The sequence below is a fragment of the Hippoglossus stenolepis genome, chromosome 11, assembly GCF_022539355.2.
Source record: "Hippoglossus stenolepis isolate QCI-W04-F060 chromosome 11, HSTE1.2, whole genome shotgun sequence".
Classification (NCBI taxonomy): Eukaryota; Metazoa; Chordata; class Actinopteri; order Pleuronectiformes; family Pleuronectidae; genus Hippoglossus; species Hippoglossus stenolepis.
This window is the reverse complement of record NC_061493.1, coordinates 20,549,794-20,573,495: the sequence shown is the minus strand read 5'-3', so window position 1 is coordinate 20,573,495 and position 23,702 is coordinate 20,549,794. Positions and strand designations below refer to the sequence as shown.

The following is a 23,702-nucleotide window of genomic DNA, read 5'->3' as shown; positions in this document are numbered from 1 at the left end:
TTTAGAGCTGCCCGCTAAGGTATTGCTCCACTTAAATAATATCAGTACAGAATGAGCCTGAATCAAATATTCATGGCTCCTCTGGAGAGAACGTCTGCTTTCACCACAGAATAATAAATAACAAATGTGTACAGACAAAATAAGTCCACTAATTCAAAAGTAAATATATAATTTATACTTTTTTCATTCATATTCATAATGAAGAAAAGTATAATTTCATGATCGTTCTTTTGATAAAGGTATATAGAAGCAAAAAGGTCTCACTAAAAATACTTTAACCTTTACAGTCATAGCGGAGGTGGTTTTTTGTCTAATGAAGACGATTCAGTTTTATGGATTACACGTTTTATCTGAAATATGAGCTGTAAGCCCGTCAGTGTTTGATCTGGTCCTGTGTGTAATATTTAACATCAGCACTGACCCTGTGTTCACACACGTTAGAGCGAGCAGCGCTTTACATCGGCACGTTCCAGCTGCTGCTCTGACTGATCAGCAATTCAACAGAGAAACACTGTTTTTTTCCATTTCACTGCCAAGTCGATGCTCAGTGTTCAGTGGCGCTCTGAGCGAGGACTCTTTGAATACTGGTTCAGTCGTCTTGTAGGAAAGCACCTGGCTGAATAACGTGTCCTTGAGCGAGACTAAGAACTCAGCAGCGGCCGTTCTGGACGTTTTGACCCGTTTCCTGTGGATCAATTATTACCCGTCAGGTTTGTAAGACTCGTGAAGTCATTGAAAACATCTATAATAATGTGAGAATACAAAGAAAGGATAATACATGTTAGAAGATGCTCACATGCTCTCAACATGACACCCTTACTTCATAGAGCCCCCTAATGGAAATATATCCTTTACACTAGAGCGGCCAACTTTGTGACACATTAGTCGATTGGCTTTTAGAGGAATTGATTGTTGTTGTCTCATTTAAACTCGCTTAGCATTTATCAACATTTAAATGAGCACTCAGTGACTTTTAGAGTGGTTTGGGGGATAGCGCACTTTTTCTGGGTCAGTGCAAGTTTTAAATAAATTACCATAATTTGGCTGTTTTAGCTGCGATACGAGGGATGAGAGGAACGTCCAGTTGGGACAGGATTCATTTTGCAAAAATAGATTTTCCGTGTTCCACAGTAACTAAACTCATTGTGCAGATGATTCAGGTATTGAAGCTTTTACAAAAAGTGGTTTGTTATAGATGAAGAAATGTATTATCATCACAATAATAATCGTTCAATCAATATGAAATCATTCATATAAGTGAGATGGTGAGACAGTGAGACTCCAGTGCAAGATCTGAGTTGAGGTGTATTACAGAAATCTGAGATATGACAAGTTCCAGTAAGTGCAATAATTTTGTTGAAGTGAACTTAGTTTAGAACTTTCATTCAGCTCCAGTAAAAAGCTTCGTTTTCAATGGATTAGAAAATGTGTAGTTGAGGAAACATTTGGCCTCGGTGCAAGATATTGTCAAAGGAAAAGAAAGTCCTCTTCACTCTGGTTCTGAAATGGATTTGAATTATTTTTGAGCAATTCATTTTCATCTTGAACAATATTTCAAGGTTTTATGGAGAAATTGTTTGAGCTTCATTGATTCTTACAAACCGAAAAAACCTTGAATTTCTGTTGAAACCAATCAAGTCTCCTTCTGTGACTGTGTGTGAGTGTGTGTGTATGTGTGTAGTGTGTGTGTGTGATGTGTGTGTGTGTGTGTGTGTGTGTGTGTGTGTGTGTGTGTGTGTGTGTGTGTGTGTGTCTGTGTGTCTGTGTGGCAACAAGGTAATCTCTTCTATCGTTTACCTCATCGACAGCGATGTGTTTTGTTAATCTGTCACTTAAGGGAGCACTGAGGCGGAGCATGGACGTTAAATATCAAACAGCATCACAGTCGACAAACTGCGGCTCCCCGGCCGCGCTGAGTGGGGGTTAAATGTTCGTGGCCCCTGCAGAGCAAACCAGACGGGTGAGAAGATGGTTCAGTGAAACATGGGGCTGCGCTTTTATCTCCTCATCATTCTAGTTAACGCATGTGAATGGCTTGATAATGTATTTCTTATAGCTCACAAATAGAGATAGATAGAGAGAGAGATAGAGAGAGAGAGATATAGATAGATAGATAGATAGATAGATAGATAGATAGATAGATAGATAGATAGATAGATAGATAGATAGATAGATAGATAGATGGATAGATAGATAGATAGATAGATAGATAGATAGATAGATAGATAGATAGATAGATAGATAGATAGATAGATAGATAGATAGATAGATAGATAGATAGATAGATAGATAGATAGATAGATAGATAGATAGATAGATAGATAGATAGATAGATAGATAGATAGATAGATAGATAGATAGATAGATAGATAGAGTAATGGAAAATTCCACTGATCAATGTCCTATTACTGTTTTGACTGTTTTCTGTGCACTTAGCTGATACAACATCAATGTCTTCCACCTCCTGTTGACCTTTATTTGTGCAACTGGGTGCTGGATTTGATTCCTCTTTTTGTAAAAGTGATGCCAGACAGCAGACGGTCCTGTCTGCTTTCTGTTTTGTTTCCTGTTTATCACATTTAGATAGAGAGATAGATAGATAGATAGATAGATAGATAGAGAGATAGATAGATAAAAGGATCGGAAAGGATAGATAGATAGATAGATAGATAGATAGATAGATAGATAGATAGATAGATAGATAGATAGATAGATAGATAGATAGATAGATAGATAGATAGATAGATAGTGAAGTAGAGATAGATAGATAGATAGATAGCATTCATTTCTTCCATAAAGAAGAGGTATTTGTCCTGAATTTTCAGGGCATATCTGATCTATTGCTCGGCAAACTGTTCCTGGCCCGGTCCATGGAATCTCATCGCACTAACCACCGTTGACAACTAATCTCGTCTCGTGTCTTCGTTATATTCTCCTGTTTCCACGGTAATTGAACATTCTCTCCCTCTTCTAGTGAAAAGGCCAAGTCGCCTCTCGCCTCACCTCGCCTGACAAGCGATTCCACTGTGTACAGTACAGTCCCTGTCTGAGAGCCGCCCGAGGAAACAAAACAAAGACTCGAGATGATATTTGTGGCTGCCTCACGTTACAGGGAGACGGATTTCTATCCAGACAGTCCACACACAATCACACACCCCCCCCTCGCTCTCTGATAGATCTCACCGATCCATTACTATGGTGATAATCAGCGATTCCAGTCGATTCAAACACGGAGCAGATTGGATGTGATACCTTCCCTCAGTGCCTCTACCTCAGCTGAGAACAGAACAAAAATAAACATACAGTCATTCATTAACTCACACTTGTTGCCGAACATTTGGCATCTTCTCATTCACATTTGCCTGAAGTCTCGCAATTAAAATACCATCCAATCTATCATCTTATAATTCAGTTAATTGTATTTCATAACGCATCGCACACAATCGCAGGAATGGGATTCAGCTGATTTAGTTTTTATTGTCACAGTGTTATTTAAAGTGCTGCTGGTTGATGACAGGTTGTGAATGGATCCCCCGGGGGGGGGATCTCTGGAGATTCAAACCACACAGATAACACATGTATACATTTCTGTTTATACTCGTGTCCCAGCAACCACTCAGAAACAGCCTCCACAGCCACCGGTGATTGCAGAGGAGCTGATGACCACTCGCACAGTAATGCACAGATGCCGCAGCCCCGAGATTTACAATTGAATTAAGTGGCAACTGGTTGTTAAAGGGATTCTTGTGCAGCTCGGGAGCAGATATAGAAAGTGATAACCTGGTGATGTGGAGGATTAAACCGCTTGTGGATAAATTGTCGGCCCCTAGTTCAACTTAAAAAACGGAAAATGTATTATTTACATGTGAAGCAGCGTTAAAGTAACAGTTTGACATTGTAGGGAAAACACTGATTTGCTGTCTTGTCTAGAATTAGATGGAAAACTTGAGCAGCCAAGGGGCTATTAGCTAATCTTAGCATATAGACTGGAACTAAAACCGCACCTGAATATACAAAAGAAAACACCGTCTGCTGCTTTTAAAAGCAAACCTGCTGATAACGTCCCTGTGGAGCAGCTGAACACCGACTCCAAACCATTCTCTCCATCATTAGCAGCAGCTCAACACTTAAGAGTCGTGGAGCCGGGCCAGAGAAGAGGAGGACAAAGACGCAGTGATTAAAGATGAAGGCTGGAGGCAGATGGAGAGGGACGGGAACGTAACGCACTCGGCTACAAAGTCTCCCGGAGTCTGGAGGATTTATCTGAGGGACATTAGCACTAAACGAGACGGAGAGTCAGGTGTGATGTTACCGGTGGAGTTGTGAACACTACAAAAATGTGTGTTTTTCGATGCCTGGCGAACAAACACGACACGTCAGTGGGGGGGTAGCATCAATTAAATCAAGTTAAGTAAAAACAAGATTTAAACAAGTGACCTTTAAAGACCTTTAAAGACCTTTAAAAGGGTTCAATCTCCACTTTCTAGATGATTTCCAAACAGACTCGCTGCAGCTTTGAGCCTCGTGTTGCACAGTCAATACCCTGAAGAGCTCAGTACTTTATTTTGGACCCCATATTCCCCAGGGTTGTGTGAGCTCAGGAGTGACCCGGCGATGCTGCCGATCCTCTGAGGACCCACAGCTTCCATTTTCATTAGGCTCCCTTTTCCTCCGCGCTGCTACTTTGCCCTTTACAACATCACGGCAGCCGTCTAGGAGCTGCTCCTCTGGGCCGGTAGAGACGTCCTCTCTCTGCGTCCTCCTCTCGGGCCTTTTAATAAACTCTCCTATTGAGCATGCAGGTGTCAATCTATCATCCCATCTGCTCTGGAAGCATCAATCTATCCATTATTTAGCAGCATTACACAAAAACTACTGGTGGTAGGATGAGGTATGTGTCAGAGAAGATCTCACTACATTTTTTACGTTTTCACCAATTTCCCAAGGAATAATTAATTGATTTTGATGAAAACAATCAGGCATATATTTACAGAACTGATCTATGAGTGGGTGAAATTTGGTGCCATTCTTGTTATTTATATTTTATATAATTGTCCCTGTGTTGGTCTCTGAACCCACAACACACACATATCTATAGACAAATCATCAATCATGTTGATCTGTGATGAAATATCCAACACGACCTCGTTTCTTTCTGCTTTTCTCTGCAATTTCTACTATTTTGTGACATTTCATAAGTGGTCATTGAAACAACATCCCAGTGATTGATAGTGAACAGCGTCTTCAGTGAGGAGGTCGTAACATCATGTTTTGAATTAGTAACTGCACATCTGTAAGTGCACGTGGCTTCATCACCTCCTCCTGTGAGATTCCTGGAGGCTTCAGAGGTCGTTACAAAGACGTAATGTTTTGTAATTCATCTTTTTTCTGTTTGTTTTGTTTTCACTCTCTGTTTATTTCCTGCGAGGTTACATCTGAAATCCACTATGAACAAACACGCTAAAGAGTGAAGGTGACTCATTCACAGAATCTGCAGCCGACAGGTCGCAGATGAATGTTCGTCTCTCGTCTTTTGTTTCTTGTCACTTTGGGACCGAATTCATGGAAACAGGTTGAACTAAAGTAACTTCAGTAATTAAACTTAATACTCATTAGTGCTTTAAGGGAGAACCGTAATAGGGAGGCACCTGTTTTATGTCTCAGTGACATAACAGCCTGGGAAGTTTATTAACTGAATCATTGAGCGAAAGAAAATTAATTAAAACTTCTTGCAGGTAAAAAAAGACAAATGTGAGAATTTGCTGTTTCACTTGGTCTCACTTTAGTGCTTTTTACCTCGATGGACGTCTGTCGTCCTCCATGAGAAGTGCTGGACAACAGACAGAGAGGACGCCCGTCCCTCGGCCGGGTTTATGGAGACAGATTGAGAACAGAATGAAATCAACCAACAGAAAACAGTGCTCTGAGTAACTGAGTAAAGTTATTATAATAATAATAACTTTACTCAGTTCAATTTCTCGGTTGAGACTTTATAATTTATAGAGAAACCCAACAGTTCCCACAATTATTCGCTCCACTGTAAATTGATGGAATCCGAAGTTTGATAAAAACCTGGTGTTTACTCAGGTTTTGCCCAAACCAAAGTTTCTTAAATGTCAATAACTATACAAGACTATTCACTTGTGCATGTGACATTATCAGAATTGCAGAATTTGCTTTACAAAGAATGTTGACTTTCCCCTGAAACACGACAGGAAGCAACATTTCAGGACATGAATCGCTGCCATTTGTTTATCTCTCAGCTTCCTTTTAGTTTTTTCCCCATTTTGATTGAGTGCATTTAGTAGAACATCCCTAAAAGGGTATTAATAATCAGGTCAACATCTGCCTGCTAAAATGCACCTGATTTAGGACTCGCTCTCTCTCTCTCTGCGTGTCTGTGTGTGTGTGTGTGTGTGTGTGTGTGTGTGTGTGTGTGTGTGTGTGTGTGTGTGTGTGTGTGTGTGTGTGTGTGTGTGTGTGTGTGTGTGTGTGTGTGTGTGTGTGTGTGTGTGTGTGTGTGTGTGTATTAATGAGGAAGACCACCACATGCTTCTTGGCCTTTACGCGGGCGATAGCATCACTGACGGAACCGCCGGCATTAAAACAGTTTTAAATAGACGCCTCTTCACGCTGATCCACTGGCGAGGATGGAACATTCTCGTAACTCGTTAGAAATGTCTGTGGTGTCTCACTGCTGCTGCACGTTCACAGAATAAAACCTGAGAAAACAAGGACACCAGAGTGGTCACTATGGCAACGGAAACAGGTACGCAAAGACTGAAAGTCCTGTTGTCGAAGTGGCACGTGCGCGTCTGCAGGAAGCAACGCCATCCGCGCTATTTTTGGCCGCGGCGGATCAAATGCAGACGCGGGAGGAGAAGAAGTTCCCGCCGGTGATGAGGCGGGTGAGTCAGGTCCAGGTTGAGGAGAGTAATCAATGCTCTGACTTGAATGTGAAAGTGGAGCTCAGAACCATGGAAACCAAGTGGTTTCCCTTTCGAGCCCAATAACAGCATCACTGATCTATAAATAAGCAGCACACACACAGTGTTCATTACTAGTTGGTTACTAAGGAATCTCTTTGTGTGCTGGACTTTGTAAAACAGAGGCGGTCAAGCTCATTGGAGCGTCGTTAATTAAATCTGTATCTCACACCTCGCTCAGTGTTGCTGCTGCTGCCCGTTGGAGTCGTCGGGGGTTGTTTGCAGTGGCTCTCACGTCTTGGCAACAGGTGCTGCAGCCTTGTCGGAGTTACGGGTGAAACAGATATAAATAAAGCATAAAAACATTAATCATAGTTAATCATGAGCTAATGTTTCCTGGTTGTGACAAACCATATCAGCAAATAGTAATGAGTCATCACAGCGTTATTCACGCATATGGATGACATGAGGCAATGTAACATCTGGAGCTGTCAACCTTCAATAACGGACTCCTCTTCACGTGTGAATAGATCGAAACACATCGATGACTCATAGAGGTCATAACTAAGAAACCGTCTGCAGTCGCCCTCCTCTGATTGTCAAACACAGGAAGTAAAACAAAGGTGTGTGTGTGTGTGTGTGTGTGTGTGTGTGTGTGTGTGTGTGTGTGTGTGTGTGTGTGTGTGTGTGTGTGTGTGTGTGTGTGTGTGTGTGTGCAGCAGGTAATGGTGTTCTCATCTCCTGCTGTGAGACTAAGGACTAAGTCGTCGTCCTCTTACTCAGAGTTCCACGTGTATTCAAACTGCATCACTTGAAGAGCAGCTGCAGGCTTTTTATCAAGGCTACGTCCATGCTGCTCATTCAGTCCAGTGAAATGCAGGTGGTGGACTTTTCAATTCAAAAGCTGCTGTAAAAAAGGACAATACTGAGAGTGATGTTGTTATTCTCATGTAGATTGATGTGGCGGTAATGTTTCCCCTCTTGTTCTGTCCCTTTAGATATGCACCCCTGACCTGGTGGTGTTCCTGTCCTGCACCAACCACCGTTTGAAGGAGCGGCTGCAGAAGCGAGCCGAGCAGCAGGGACGCCCCGACGACAACCCCAAGGCCATCGACCGCCGTCTGACCAACTTCAAACAAAACACCATTCCTCTGGTGAAGTACTTCCAAGAGAGGGGCCTTATTGTCACGGTAAGGCCGCTGGAACAGGGACTACATGTTTTTTTTAACTTGCTTTGAAAAACTAATAAATATCAGCACGGGAAGAACATGCAAACTCCAAACAAAAAGGTCACGGTTGAGTGGCAGGTTTGAACCAGAGACCGTTTATAAAGATGGACAAAGCGTCTTTCTTCCTTTCCAGCCACTGGTGCAGCCATCTTGTGCAATTGTCCTCATTTGGAGCCAGAGTCTGCACACTAGTGATACACACACTCAACTAATTAGAATCAGTCCCAAGACCTTTCAACCCGTTTTTATAGCATCAAATAACTATTAAAAACGAACTTATCAGAAATATGTCAGAATTACTCAAAGAATGAAATGTCCTGATTGTTGTTTGGTCCACGTTCCATCCACTAACGTGGAGGAGGCAGGGTTTATGATGTATACTGCAGCCAGCCACCAGGAGGGAATCACACCTCTGCTTCACGTCAGGGCAGCTGTCATGTCATCCATCTTTATAAACAGCCTGTGGTTTGGAGCTAGAACCTTCTGATCAGCGACAGTGCTGACCACTGCACCATATGGATCCTAGAAATCAATAATCAGAGATGACATTCTGGTGTTTAGTGGTTTTGCAGAAGTAATTTATCTCCACGTCTTGGTCGACAAAGTCACCGATCTTTCTGGACTGCATTTCTTCAGCTGCTGATTGTTTTGCAAGCTTGAGGACACATTGTCTGTAGGGACAGACGACTCAGTGTTAATTAGAGACCATCGGGATCTCCTCTAAATTGTGTGCTTTGGTGCAGAGGGGTATCGGTGGTACGTGTGAGGCGGGTGCTAATGGAGCTATCGGCTCCTGCGGCCAACAGGAAGTGGCCCGCCCACTCCGCCTGTGGGAGTCTTATTGATTTCGTCTGAGTCTCAGTGCTGCGTCGTCTTCCTCGCTGCAGAGGGAATACTGAATAACTGCTCCACCGTTACTGGGAGAGGGAGGTGTTGTTTGCACGGTTTTAGATTGTTGTCTCGGGACATTTTAAACTCAAGGACAATCTCAAGCGTGTCTCGCGTAACCAGATGTCCTCCAAGAGACAAAGCCTGCAGTTTGTGTCTTCAGGTAACTGAAGTACTGAAAAGGGCCAAAATCCAAAGATATTCTGTTTGGGTTATTTTGCTAAATGGTTAAAATATCTGTCGGTCTGGAAGTTTTATAAATCTTTGTGTAACATAAAATGTATGTATGTATTGATACAGGACATATGAAGTAGAAGCTGCATGAAGAACAGTTAACGCTGCAATAATGATAAATAATCAAACTAGCAAAGGCGAGGGAGAGGAATGTATGAACCTTAAATTGGATCGTCTCATCTGTGTGGGTTCTGCACACTGAGAGTCGCACTTACACTTTTTAATCTCGGCTGTTCAGAGAAAAGTGTTCATTCCCTTGCGGCTGAATTGTGAGTTAAATTTGTCTCTTTTGTTTGTTGCAGGTGGAGGCTGCCGCTTCACAGCCTCCATCCATATTCATGCTCAGGTTATTATTATTTCATGATATTACCCAGCAGCCCTCGGTGTCAGACCTTTTTTTATTCTAACAGAGTAATGAAAACATTTTAACTCAGCATGGACCTGGAATATAATTCTGTCGAGTCGAAGGTGGAGCTGCAGACTATTTTTTAAATCAAAGCCCTTTCTGGCTAAAAGCTCCATTTTAAAAATCATAATGATAAACTTTATGTAAACACTCGAGCACCTCTCTCGATAAAGGTTGGAAAGTGTTTAAGAGCAGGAAAATGAAGTGAAAGGAAAAACAAACATCCATCTTTTTTCAAAATGCTGATCGGATGTTGTTCGTGCAAAGTCGTCCAAACATCTTTCTCCCCAGCAACACATCCCTGCTCCCCTCGGGGATCCTGAGGCGTCCCCAGGTCAGATATATATTTAACCTCTCCAGTGTGTTCTGGGTCCCCCCCCCGGGGGCCTCCTCCCAGTTGGGTGTGCCTGGGAGCCCTCCCATTAAGGTGTTTGTAGGATGCTGTTAGAATATAACACTAGAAACTAACTTCCTTCCACTGTCTTCCAGTCGTTTTGTGTCACCAGCAGCCATCCTTAATGAGCTTAAACACGTTTTTGTATAATGTTTTGAACAACATTGCATTTCAATGTGATCAGGGCACGAAAACACATTTTAAAGATGAGATTAAACTGCGATGAGATGAGATTCCTCCTGTCCGTCAGTAATTATCCCAGGAGAAGGACTCAATACTGCCCTGACTAATGAATTCAATAAACTGTGGGGTAATTGCTTCGGCTTCTCGGTGAAAGGCTTCTCTGAGAAAAATACTCCTTTCATTTTAAATGTCAGGTTCAATATGGGAAGACATAACTCCATAAAAGAACAATCACAATGAATCATTACTCCACATAGTTGATGCTGCATTGAAACGTCTAAATTGACAATACGCACGTCTACAAGTCTATTAATTCTTGATGTGTCATTGAATTAACTGAAGAAGTTCTGGCGTCTTATTGCTCAGCGTTGTCGGTTTTCTGTCATTTTCCTCACGCACGTCAAGTAGTGACATTTAGATTTTTGTGCTAAAAGTGACGGTGACGATTTTTCACGTGGGCTGACTGAGCTTCTCGAAGACACACAAACACACGCAGCTGCACAACAAAAAGAAAAACCCGAACCAGAAAATGCAGCGAGGAGAGATAATTGTTTGTTGTGGCCTCGACTGAAGCCGTGTTGTCATTCTTGAAAAAAAGGGAGCAATCTAATTAAGTATTCCCTGAGTGAGTTCAGCTCCAGCTTCCTTCCTACATGTCACTGGATGTCACACAGGTACAAACACACAAACACACACACACACACACTTGTCTCTCCAGGGACGGCTACGAGGAATATATTCCTGGAATACAAATGAGCAACAGGCTTATCAGAAAAAGCATGAACTTTACATGAATTGTCTTCATGTTAAACACAGACACAACTGACCTGAATTTCACAGCTAACCTTGAGTTTAACCTTCGTCTATTTCCATTCATCTATTTTGCGTCTGTTCGTTTCTCCTCTGTGACGACTCGGAGCTCCGCACAGCTTCGAACTAAAGTGTTATACATTGTTGAAGTGTGCAGGATTAATCAATTCTCCGAATTCTCTTCAGCTCAAAGTCTTCAAGAACTTCACATGGATTCATCCACACGATCAAACAGGATGTTTGAAGTTACAAAACATACTGAGAAGAGCTGCAGCCTTTTCACAGAGCACAAACAGACCTGCTTCATAAAGAGACGGCTATGATGAGTCATGTGTTTCCTGCCTTAAATGGTCGAGGTGTTTTAACTCAGCAAACAAGGTTAAAGTTTGAGATAAATAAAACATGCTGAGGTTTTTTTTTTAATAAACATAAGAACACAAATAATGAAATGTAAAAAATATCTGAAAAATATTATTCAGAAGACCTTTGAAAGAAACATGTAGCAATGAGGACCTGAGTCTACGTTCAGGTTAATGAGGGTAAAAGAAATCTGTCTTTACATTTTTAATTAAAGGGCTTCTGAATCCCGACTGTTGCAACAGACGGATGAGACAGTTACTTTTTTCTAACTGAGCACGACTCACTTGGAACCAGATAGAAGCAGAGGAGAGTATGAACTTAAAACTTATATTCAACAATCAAATTATGGACAAACTTGAAGGGCACCAAGGCTAATTGGACAATTAAAAAACGATATTGCATTAACATGTCCTGAGATCAGAAACATCCAGATCATTATCTGGAGCTGCACATAATTTCACCTGTTCATAGATATCAGGACTCTACACGTGCCTGATTTATTTTCACGAAGATCTCTGCATTATGTTGCAATGTTAGAGACATGACTCCTGGATCAGCCCCCTTTACTGAACCCGTTTCAATAAATCAATAAACTCCACCCCCTCTGCCACGTCGCAAGAAAATCGGTTCAGTAGTTTTTGCGTAATCCTGCTAAAAGTCAAACAATAACGAGACTGAGTGTCCATGTGTGAATATCTATTAATAGGAAACTGCCTGAGGAAGCAGGGTTTTCAAATGCCAGTGTGACAGATCCTGTAGCACAGGTGTTGTCATTAGATGTGGTTGTTAGCAGAAAGAGAAGATGGTTGAAATGTGGATGCAGCATTAGTTTTTTCATTATTAGAGGAGCACAGGTGCACTTTGCGTTCCGCTCGCTGCAGTGGAAGCTAATTTTAAGGATTCTGCACTGACAGTGAATCATTCCGACGACGGAGGAGCTTCCTCATCTGTCCTGCAGATAAATGACGTGAGCAGCCTCTCACGCAGCCTCTGGTAAGAACAAATGGATTTTACAGAGCCTCTCTTTTGGAGTGGGAATAAATATAGTTGTTTCTTTTCCTGCTCTCGATGGTGAATCATGGTGAGATGTGAGAAACCTGATGGGATTTTTTTTCGAATGCCAAGCTCTCTGGGGAATCCTCAGCTCGATCCCCCACCCCCCCCTCCGCTCCTTCTCTGCAGGTGGACACGCATTGGCCCTCAGGTGCTCAGAGGACTCTTCCACACAGTGCACACCAGACAATGGGCGCTATTCTCTAAGGTCACCACAGAGGAAGTGTTGTTTGTGGGCTTTTCCTCGTCTTACACCTCTTTTACACCGAAGTTAGCGGGTAGGCATGGTTTCGTCAAACTCAGGTAAACTCGCAAGAAAAGAAAAAAAAAGGCTATTGACTCCGCTCCCATTGCCAGGGGAAGAGTTTGCCTTTCTCGTTTCCCCCCGGGTGAGTCATGTTTGACATCAATCACAAATGCACCGGAAAGCAACGCATCAGAAACCTTGCCGTCTCGCCGGTGCTGCATCTTGCACGATACGGAGAAGAACTTACGTCATGCCACAAGAGGTGCAGCACTAGTCATGGGAGAGAACACAGATTGTTTCTATTCCCATTGCAGACAAACGACAAATGTTAGTGGATGTCAGTGGGTTTCTTGACCTGTGGAAAAGGGGCTTTGCATTTGTCTGACCTCCACTCGCACCCCTGACACTCTTTTCTTTCTGTAGTTTGCATGTTGAGTAAAGAACCCTGCTGAGAGCTAATCTATCGCGTTCCTTTATATCCGATTCTGCATGCACGAGGTCACCTTTTCAGCTGCTTGTCATTTGCTCTGCTGGGAACAGGAGGTCAGCAGAGAAAGGTCGGTTTCAATCAGCGTCGTCCTTATTCACAAAGCAGATTCTTCACGCCGGATTTGTGAATACAGTTTGTGCAAAGGAAAGTATCTGACCGCCAAATAATCTGAAAGAGACCAACGGAGGGGGGGGGGGGGCTAATTAATCTAGTTTTATTAAAGCTTGTGGTGTGCGTTGAGCGCAAAGCAGCCCGAGTGTGTAGCTCCCAGAGACCAGAGCTCGTTTTTCATGTTTGATCTTATAATGAGTCTCACTCTGGATGTCGCAGCCGCTGAACTCTGACCAAAGCACGTCGGTTTCTACTTATCCTGTTGTAGGTTAAGGTCGTGACATTTTTAAAAAGCATTTTATTTGACTCCTAGTAAATACTATAACCTGTACGATTTACACTTCCTAAAACTAAAATGAAAGAAACCATCTTTGAGAAAAATGTATTTGACATGTATCTTGGCTTTTTAGTTAGTTAGTCCCATTCGCTAACATGGAGGAGGCAGGTTTGCGACTTATACTGCAGCCAGCCACCAGGGGACGATCAAGACGCTTTGGCTTCACTTTTGGGAGCTGTAGTGTCGTCCAGCTATATAATAAAGTCTACGTTTCATCTTTAAGGTTTAGTGTGTGGGGTTTAGTGGCATCTAGTGGTAGAGCTGTGTATTGCAACCAACTGAATCCACATCAGGTACCTTAAGATTTGTAAGGTACTTGGTGTTCAGGGACACATTGTGACCACTTGTGAATTTAATAATGCTGTCACATACGACAACTACACAGGCGGAAGTAATAATAATTGCACTTAAGTGTTCCAGACCCTCAAGGTAGTTAGCAGCTGGTAGGCAGAAAATACGAGAAGACATCATCTTCTCGATCCTCAGCTGTAAACATGATAAAAAACACAGATGACAGAGTGAAAACGGGAGCAATCGAAAAGCAATCTAACACAATAAGGCAGCTTCACAGTGGCCGACACGCTTCTTCTTCTTCTTCTTCTTCTTCTTCTTCTTCTTCTTCTTCTTCTTCTTCTTCTTCTTCTTCTTTCGTTCTGTTGTTGTTTTTTTCTTTGGAAAAGAACAGACCGATCAGATCTCAACGTGGATACATGAGACAAATCGTACCAGGAGTAAATGTAATCAGGTTGAAATTCTGTCTGGATATAATCTGGACATTAGACACATTTTGATGTGATCGATCTGATTCTATTAAAGGAAGAGTGAGGGATTAATTTACTCTTAATTTAATGACACATCATAGGTAATTAAAAGTCAAACAGAAACACACTTTAATTCAGTTTTTGTTTTGTTGTTTTCGTTTTTCTTATAGTTGGACGCCGACCGAGATGAAGAGGAGGTTTTCTGTGACATCGGGACGACTGTGGACAACAAGTTGTTTCCTTCCAACGAGCCGGCAGCTGGTGAGATGAACAATTATTTTACAAAACACAGTGACACCTCAAAAGATAATTAATCTCACCATGATTATCCTGAGCAACATTACAGCTAAATTATGGGTTTTAATAAAAGTGATTGTAAATGATCAGTCAGTCTAATTCACTAAAGGAAAATAAGAGACAGATATAAGATTTGATTACTTCATTTACCAAAAAGTTTCTCCAGGAAAGTTTGGAGTCTTAATGAATTTGAAAAAATCCTATCATTGATCAATGTGTGTATATAAACACATGTATATAAAGCAGTTGATGGCATTCTTTGCAGTGGCTACATGGGCCAAACAATGATGAAACCTGATGCAATAACAACCATCACCAGCAGCAAAATACTATCAGTCACAGCGGAGAACATCAGGCGGCTTAGAGCCTTTTTAAAAGCTGCTAATCAATGTGAACGCTGTAGCCGGGGTCTCTCCAAAATAGTCCAAATACACGAGAAGGCAGAACAAGTGAAAGAACATCACCCACCAGCTCCCTGGTTACCACAAGAGTTGTCATGGCAACCAGTGAAGCAGGGTTAACCTAGCTGTGTGTGAGGAACAGAATCGACAAGGTCAGAATCCGTCTACGATGGCGTGATGGTAACAGATCCTGATCCTGGGCTGCCAGACACATCTGAGATGCCTGTGCACACTCACACATATCTCTGGTTTTTATGGAATTCTTGCTACACTGATAACTATATCAGAAATGAGCTGATACTGGCTCATTCCTCATGTGTTTCTGCTCTGTACGTCTGCTCTGTACAAGCAGTACCAGTTTAATTCATGTCCGCTCATTTGAAAACAAAAGTTTCCTACTTTTTCTTACACAACAGGCTTTGTTTACCGAAGTGTTTATTTAGCAGAAATCCTCCGGGAGGTTGATGAAGGTTAAATAGCTGAAGACATATGGTGAATGAAGCGCTGGAGAAAAGTTACCCAACAGGTTTCGGTTTTGATCCGTTTCCAAACTTTGTTGCTTGTCCAAGGACAAAAGGTGTCATGTGCTGCGTGGGTTATAAATCCCTCTGGATACAATCTTCAGATCTTGCGCTTTATAAATAAACTTGAATTAAAAATCTGCTTGCCTTATCTTTATTGTCATCACGTCGTGCCACAATCGAAAGGCAGCACGATCAATCGCAAACTGCTTCAGTGATGTTGTGATGAAGGGAAGAGTCGGCAGCAGGTTTTGCCACAACACATTAACTCGGGATTTAAACGGAGGTTCATGTCAGGAGGTGCTGAATCACAGCGAGAGAACATATGGTGCCTGGAAACTCTGCCAGAGGAGAAGAATGTGGAGTTACGGTATTGTTTTGATCAGGAGAGCTGCTTCCCAATCATGCGCTCAGTACATGGGTGTGACAATAAGCAAGGAGGCAAAGATAGCTCATGATGGACATGTAGAGAACAGAAGGGAAATAAATAGAAGTGTTTATAGAAGAGAATAAGAATAATAATTTATCTGTTCCTCTGTTTGAGGGACGAATATTAAAGTCAAATTCAACCTTAAATCATCCATCAAAGACTTGAACAACTTCTCTCTCAGTGCACCGGGCCAACTCCATAAGAAGACTGCAGCTCACACTCCCAGAGATCCGTGACACCGGAAATTGACTCATGCTATTTGACAGCTATATACCGGACAAACTCCTGCAGCTCCTCTCGCCTCATCGCTCAGAGCAGCCTGCAAAACAAGGAGCAACACAAACCCTGCAGAACTTCAAACAACAGCTCCTCATTAACTGGCGAGAAGCCACTGAACCCTCTTAATGTTCGCCGAGCCCTTCTGGGTGATCGGGCTGGAAAATCTCATTATATTGTTCTTTAAATAAAATATTACTCTCGTAGGAATGAGAAAATTGATTTGTTTCCCCTCATTTAGGACATAAGTGACTGAGAGAGCTTCCCGTAAAGAAAATGTAGTTATATATGTCACTTTCCATCAAAGAGATCTCTACATATATCTAGATGTTCCTACATAATGGGGCCTCCTCAAAGGTTTTTCCACACAGGAGCAAAAAGAAAAGCCTCTTGAATGGAGTGCATCTTAAAAGACGACCACTAAAAGGTCTATGTATGCTCCGTGATCCTCTCAGAGATCAGGTGATGTCTCTGCCATGCGAAGAAAAAAAGTGTAAAGGAAAAAGCCGCAGGAAACAGGAAGATGTAAAAATGTAAAAATAGACTGAAAGTTGTTACGGCAAAACTCTTTGAGGGAACTTAAGACCATCTGCTGCTGCTGGTGCTACGTTTCTCCCAGCAGAGAGAGAGAGAGAGAGAAACTGCTGCCACTCTCCTGCAGCCTCGTCCACCCTCAGGCTGCGATTATCACAGCGGCACATGTGGGCCAAAGCGAAACCGATGCTGACGAACGCAAACCTCAACCACCTGACACCGCTGGCCTCGGTGGGCAAAATGAAAACCTCCACACAGTCAGACCCCAGCCGCTCGCAGACCAGATACACTCTGACATGCTGCTGACTCTCGAAGTTAACAGCTGCTGGAGAGAAGGGAGGACACTTTTTTTTCACTTGCTGCGTTTCTCTGTAAATCTGCGGCATTATGAGGCTTTTTCAACGTAATGCTTCTGAGAAATTCACAGCCACCGAGTGTTTGAAGCTGCTTCCTCACGGAAACTAACCCAGTTCTCTAATGAGGAGGCTGCGACGTGCAGGGGGAAAGAAAGACAATCTGCCGAGGGGACGTGTTATTCACGACCCATTTCCACCGAGTTAGGGAATGTTCACTGTGTTGGATTGGTCGAAGCGTCACCGTCAGCAGCGCTCAGTCAGAGGGAAGTTCAGGTTCAGAGTTATGGAGCTAAAGTGAATGTTAATCTGAAGATCTTCCACCGATCTTCACACGTTAGAAACCAAATAAGCACATCACCCAAAATGTCAAACAGTTCCCTGAGGTCAGTGTTGAGTTTGATGTTTGTTTGGTTTCCTCTGTCTTCAGGTCCCAGTGAGCTGGACCTCAGTCTACTGGGGGACACCAGCAGCCTGGCAGATGTCGCTTGCAAATACACTGAGGTAAGATTACGATTCAATGTCACACGTCCTCCTAACCATCGTTTCACTCGAGCCCCTGTAGCTGTTTGTTTGAACCAGATGGGAAAGCCTTTGTCTTTCTGGATCTTGCTCTGATTCAGTCGTCTGACCATAATCTGATGATTTAACTGTCAGAGCCGCTCAGAGTTTAATGTTCTGGCTCACTGGTGTAAACTCGATGTTCATGTGACACCACCAACTTTTGAAGAAGACTAAAAGCTGCAGGAATAGAAAAGTAAGTAGAAAGAGTTCTGGTTTGATGGTTATTGCAGATCCTAAGGACTTGGGTAATCAGTGCACATAAGTATACGTACATAAACGTGCATATTACCCATCTATATATCCACCATCTTCCCCTGGTTGTTTTCCTGTTGGTCTGGTCCTGCTGCCCACCAGGTCACTTTAATCGGGCCTCATGCAGTTTCACCAGGCGTGACTCTTTCCCTGCTCCGTGGTCACAGTGGAAAGAGTCGAGCCCGTCCAGCAGGAGCAGGCCGCTCTCTGGGGTTCAGTGCAGGAGTTTCACAATCCTCTGTGGGTTGTGTCTGTAATGGGATTGATTTAAACCACAGCAGTATACAGGACTACTGGGAGACAGACTCAATCTTTTGAGTGTGACTGTTGACGGGGACTGGTCTTTATATACGACCTATGGGGACGCTGCACCTCTTAAATCTGTCTGCAGGGCGGCACCAATTCAAAAACATCTTACTCCAAACATCTTGTAGTCAGGATCATCACAGTCTAACGTCACAGACAAAAGGTTTAACTACAAGTGAAAAGTGAACAAACAATCGCATGCAGCTATGATTCCATATTACCAGACAAGTCACAGGTTCGATCCCCGCAGCAGTAACAATGTGTTATGAATCCTAATACTTTCCTCTCACCTCAGTCATCACCATAACAACCTGATTGGAGTATTGTCATCAGCAGTAACTTAATAACCCTCTTATTGCCCTTTCAGCGTGACATTTTTTATCCCATTACAGAAATCACATTTTGAATCATCGCTAACGAGCCCAAGTCCACGACCTCCACTCTAACTTTTTCTATTTTCACAACAAACTGACGATCTACAAATTACCTTTTCAAACCAGGCAAACTGTGAACTAGTTGATTCAGCGTGTCCAGAGATGGAGGAAGCTGTTGCTGCGATGCTCGAGCACCATTCCTCCGCACGGTGCTGCAGTGAATCACGACCCTGACCCTTGTCTCATTTGCCATAAATGCTCAACTCCCTACGCCTCTTTTTCTTGCTGCCTCGTGGAGACGCTTCACTGTTCTCACTTTTCGATCCAGGCCTGATTTTTTCCGGGCTCTCTCACATCTCACCTCTTCATTTATACTGAGCCTTGAATTCACACTTGGGAGCCGCACTCGATAACTGAGTCTGTTTACCGCCGGCTGGTCGGCAGTGGAGACTTTTGCGTTTATCTCACTCTGCAGAAATTCGCTGGTGGTCGAGTAAATACTCCTCCTCCGCGTATTTACTGTCGTTATTTCTCCTTCTCTCTTCTTCCTGTTTAGTAAAATATATTTATCTTTCTAAAAGCCAGACCAGGGTTAAAGCTTTTAATCCTAGGGTCACTCCGATCAAAAAACTATGATACTTTTAAAAGGAAAACACCAACGACATGGACGACCACATGTTCTGTTATTTTTAAGTGTAGGGGTTTAAAGTCTTATTCAGATCTTCTTATTCTTATATATTAATTCTGCTCTTTTTAAAATGGATGGAATCTACAGTTTGATACGTACATTACTTCCTGCATGAATACCAAAATGTAGTTATATTGATCTTTATGTTTGGTTTTATATATTGTTTTATACGTTTGGTCTCTAGCAAAGTTGGAGGAGACCCAAAACAGAGCAAATACTGGACGTACATTCACAAGATGATCAAAAACATGACTCTACTGATGATTCATACATCTAATATAATATTTTGTCCTTATTGTACGACTGTAAAACATATTTCCGCAGAATGAACGCTACATGATAAATATAGAAGAGAATGAACGTTTTCTGTCCGACATCCATCGACAGTTTTATCCATTGACAGGTGTTGTTTTGTGTTTATGACACATACATGTTGTTGTTTCTTATCACATACTGTCACTCATCACCAATATACACTATCGACTTTCATGTGTGTGTCTGTGTGTGTGTGTGTGTGTGTGTGTGTGTGTGTGTGTGTTTACATGTCTGGTCTCCGTCACGTGTAAGCAATGCGTGCTGGTCATGTGTTTCTCTCTCTGAGTCATGCGACCAGTTGGTGTCCCCACATGCCAAGTCTCTCTGCTGGCGCCCGGCCCTCCCCCGCACCGACGGCATTTCTTTAACACTAACAGAGCTCCGTCTCACTTTATCCTGCGTCTTTACTGCAGCTCCAATAACCACACATCAGCCATCAGGAGTCGGTATCAGTCCGAGTCAAGAGCTGGGGAGAGATGGAGATGTCAGGGGAGGTCATCACTCTTCAGCGACCATTGTCTGTGTCTTTTCTTCACCATCTGTCTGCACCTGTCACTTCATCTCTCCACAAAACGCTCCATAAAATACACAAACAGGACGAGAAGAGCAAAATGTGTTTCATCGCTTTAGTGAGAAACAACAACACTGACATGAAGGGGAAATATATAGATCCAGTATAATATGTCTTCTTTCAAACTAAAAAGAGATTTTAATAGACTTGTTGATTGTTATCTCAAGAACGACTTGAAGGAATGATTTATAATGTGGCACAACTGGGACCTGTGGATGAAATTGACTGACGCTGCACTGGTTGGCATAAAAACACAGGGCGAGTTTCCATCAAGATCCATCAAGTTATTCCCTGAGAAATCAGTCAAAATGTCAAAACAACACAATGTTTGATAGATTCAATTTTCATTGATCTCCGTTCTGTAGTTTTTGCGTACTCCTGCAGAGAAACAAACCAACAAACAGACGGGGGTGAAAACATAACCCCCGTCTGCTGGAGGTTAATGTTGTAGGTTGTGTTTGTTGATGCAAAGTTTCTACTTCAACGTTTCTAAGTTTCAAAAGAACGTTCAAGTTGCTCACCCTGGTGAAAAAACTCAATAAATCCCAAACCTCATCGGTCGTCTCGACGTTTCCTCCCTTCTCCCACGAATCGGTGCAAATCGAGTCATTTGGAAGATCCATTAACGTTTGAATTTTTAACTCAGTCTTGTCATTGTTGGAATAGAAATGAGACAGCACTTAACTGCACAGTCCATTAGGCGTGGTGGTGGTGGTGGAGGGGTGTTTGACAATCTGCTCCCATTCAAATTACAAATCACTCGATCACATCATTAAATCATCTGTTCAATTTAATTATTTTGTTCCCTTTATCTCTGGTGTCCTCAAGTTTTTTATTGTATTCTGACAAATTAACAGTCAGAGTTTTCATTTTCATTTTGTCTTTCAATTGCTGACTGTGAAACTGTTGCATTTACAGTTATACAGTTTTCATTTAATACTGGACTCAGATACATGTTTAAACTGTAGATTAGGATTTGATCTAAGCACTGATATTTAATGAAACAGCAGTTCTCCCATAATATCTTTGTTAATACAGGAAGTCGTCCAGCTCTAAACATCAAATCAAGGATTTAAGGCATCAACTCTCAATTCACTAGAGTTTTTCATTCTATCTAATATTAAATAATGTCAAGTAAAGGATTTTATCTGAAATTCTCCTCTAGACACAAACACACCTCACAGAGATCAGTGGTGATCTTTAATATTGTACTTTATTTAATATGAGCCATGCAGCCGTGCTTTACAAAACACTTCAGCTGTGACCAGGCAGCTCAATATTAAAAAACAATTATGTTCTAATGCTCGAACTGGAGTCATTGGCAGGTCGTTTGTGCCAGAAGGTCGCAGATGGTCAAATCTGTGGAGGATAACCATGGAAACCTGCGGCAATGACACTTGGGAGATTTATTTTCTCCTTATCTCTAACCTAATTTTCTTAAGTACAGAATAAAAGGTAAAATTACATAAGACAATGCATTGAAAAAGATGAAGAAATGCGCTAAATGAAGCTGTAATAATTAGTCTATTAATAAAGTACTTGATCTAAAACTGTCTAGTAACGGTGGACTGAACATCTTTGGGGTTTTAAACTGTCGGGTTGGTCAAAATACGATTTAAAGATCCTGAGACTGCTTTTTTTTTAAATAAGCATCGGTTGTAGCCCATGCAAATGATAATAAATGTTTTCCGAGTATGTTAATGTAATCTGTTTTGTCTTTCCAGCTGGAAGAGGAGGAAGACGTTGGTTTTGCTGAAGGAGCGGCAGACAGTGAGTTGATTCAATGATTGATTGTCCCTCTCTCTCTCTCCCCCCCCGTCTTTCCTCAATAACACACAGGTGACGACACGACACCACGGAGCGATATCTTATCAGCAGAGCTTTTATTAGCTGTTATGTAATGTATTTATCCACTTCTGCCTCCTTTCATCAGCGAGCAGCAGCCCATTCACATCATCACACACACACACAGAGAGAGAGAGAGAGAGAGAGAGAGAGAGAGGAGGGCTCATTCAGGCGTCTGGTGAATAACACATGCATTTGTGTGTGTGTGTGTGTGTGTGTGTGTGTGTGTGTGTGTGTGTGTGTGTGTGTGTGTGTGTGTGTGTGTGTGTGTTTTTCGTCATCATCCCTGTGTATCAACAGTATTGATTGTGTAATAGAGGGGGAGGAGGACCGGTCTGTAGATTGCGTCTCAGTTAGATCTCATGTTTATCTCGTCAGTGAACTGTAGCAGCAGAGCAAAGAGAGGAGGAGGAGGAGGAGGAGGAGGAGGAGGAGGAGGAGGAGGAGGAGGAGGAGGAGGAGAGGAGGGGAGGAGGAGAGGACCATCTGATTACAAGAGAAAAATCTTCAGATTTACATAAGCCGTGTTTCTTACATGAAATACAATGAGAACCATCACTCTCTCCTCACTGGTCAAAATTAAACTGGTGTCGGGCGTCCTGTGGTTTGATTGGCAGCCACTGGGCCACTTCTATTTGTGACTAATGACTTTCATCACTGATTAATCCATCATCTAATTGGTTAATGAATTAGTATGTCAAAACAATACTGAAAAATGCTCTTCACCACATCTCAAGCTGATGTCCTCACGTGGCTGGTTTTTTTCCGACTAAGAATCAGAAATCCAAAGATGTTGATTTGACAATAATATAAAAACAGAAAAAACTAATATTGAATATGTGATAGTTCCGGGAAATGCCAAATTCTCAGAGACTGTTTACTACAAGAAATGTCATATATATGTAAATTAGAGGGAAAACAGGTCAGTTATTACCTCGACCTTTTGTTTTCACACTTGTACCGAGTAGAAGTTTAACTTTCCTGTCACGTAGAAGTTTACAAGGAAAAATAGCTGTTTATAAAACCCAACAACAACAGACCGATATAAAGGGAGATGCTCAAATGCAACTAATTATATTAAAAACGACATAAAGTCAATGAAATTAAATAAGACCATTGCAATTACACATGTGCGTGTGCACGTGTTCATGAGCCGCACGTCATGCCTGGTGTGTGTTGATCTGCAGCGCATGTTAATCTCAGGTTCTCTTTCCTCTGACAGGTTATAGCACAGAACACAGGAAACCAAAGGTCATCTTCATGATTGGTACGTAAATGTGCACACACACACACACAGACACACACGCACAAACACACACACACACACACGTGCACGCATGCATGCATACACACGCGTACACGGAATAATACTGAGCAGCTGCTGACTGCAACTCGTCTCATTCTTTTACACTGAAACAGACACAGACATAACACTCGTCAGCTGCTCTGATATTTTTCTGCACAGACTCAGACTGATGAAAAAGCTGCGTCGCCTGAAGGAGGTCGACAGATGTGGTTACAGGGTCTCGCTTGTTTCCGGCGTCGG

The 23,702-nt window shown here is 42.3% G+C and overlaps 1 protein-coding gene across 1 annotated transcript in view; it reads left to right on the top strand.

The window, feature by feature from the left end:
- ak5 (adenylate kinase 5) overlaps positions 1-23,702 on the top strand; it is a 46,045-nt gene that overhangs the window by 9,794 nt on the left and 12,549 nt on the right. Inside the window, exons 6-10 of the mRNA XM_035169946.2 lie at positions 7,925-8,116; positions 14,600-14,690; positions 17,672-17,745; positions 22,036-22,081; positions 23,379-23,423. Coding sequence (XP_035025837.1) covers positions 7,925-8,116; positions 14,600-14,690; positions 17,672-17,745; positions 22,036-22,081; positions 23,379-23,423 — 448 coding nt within the window. The remainder of the gene's footprint in view (positions 1-7,924; positions 8,117-14,599; positions 14,691-17,671; positions 17,746-22,035; positions 22,082-23,378; positions 23,424-23,702) is intronic.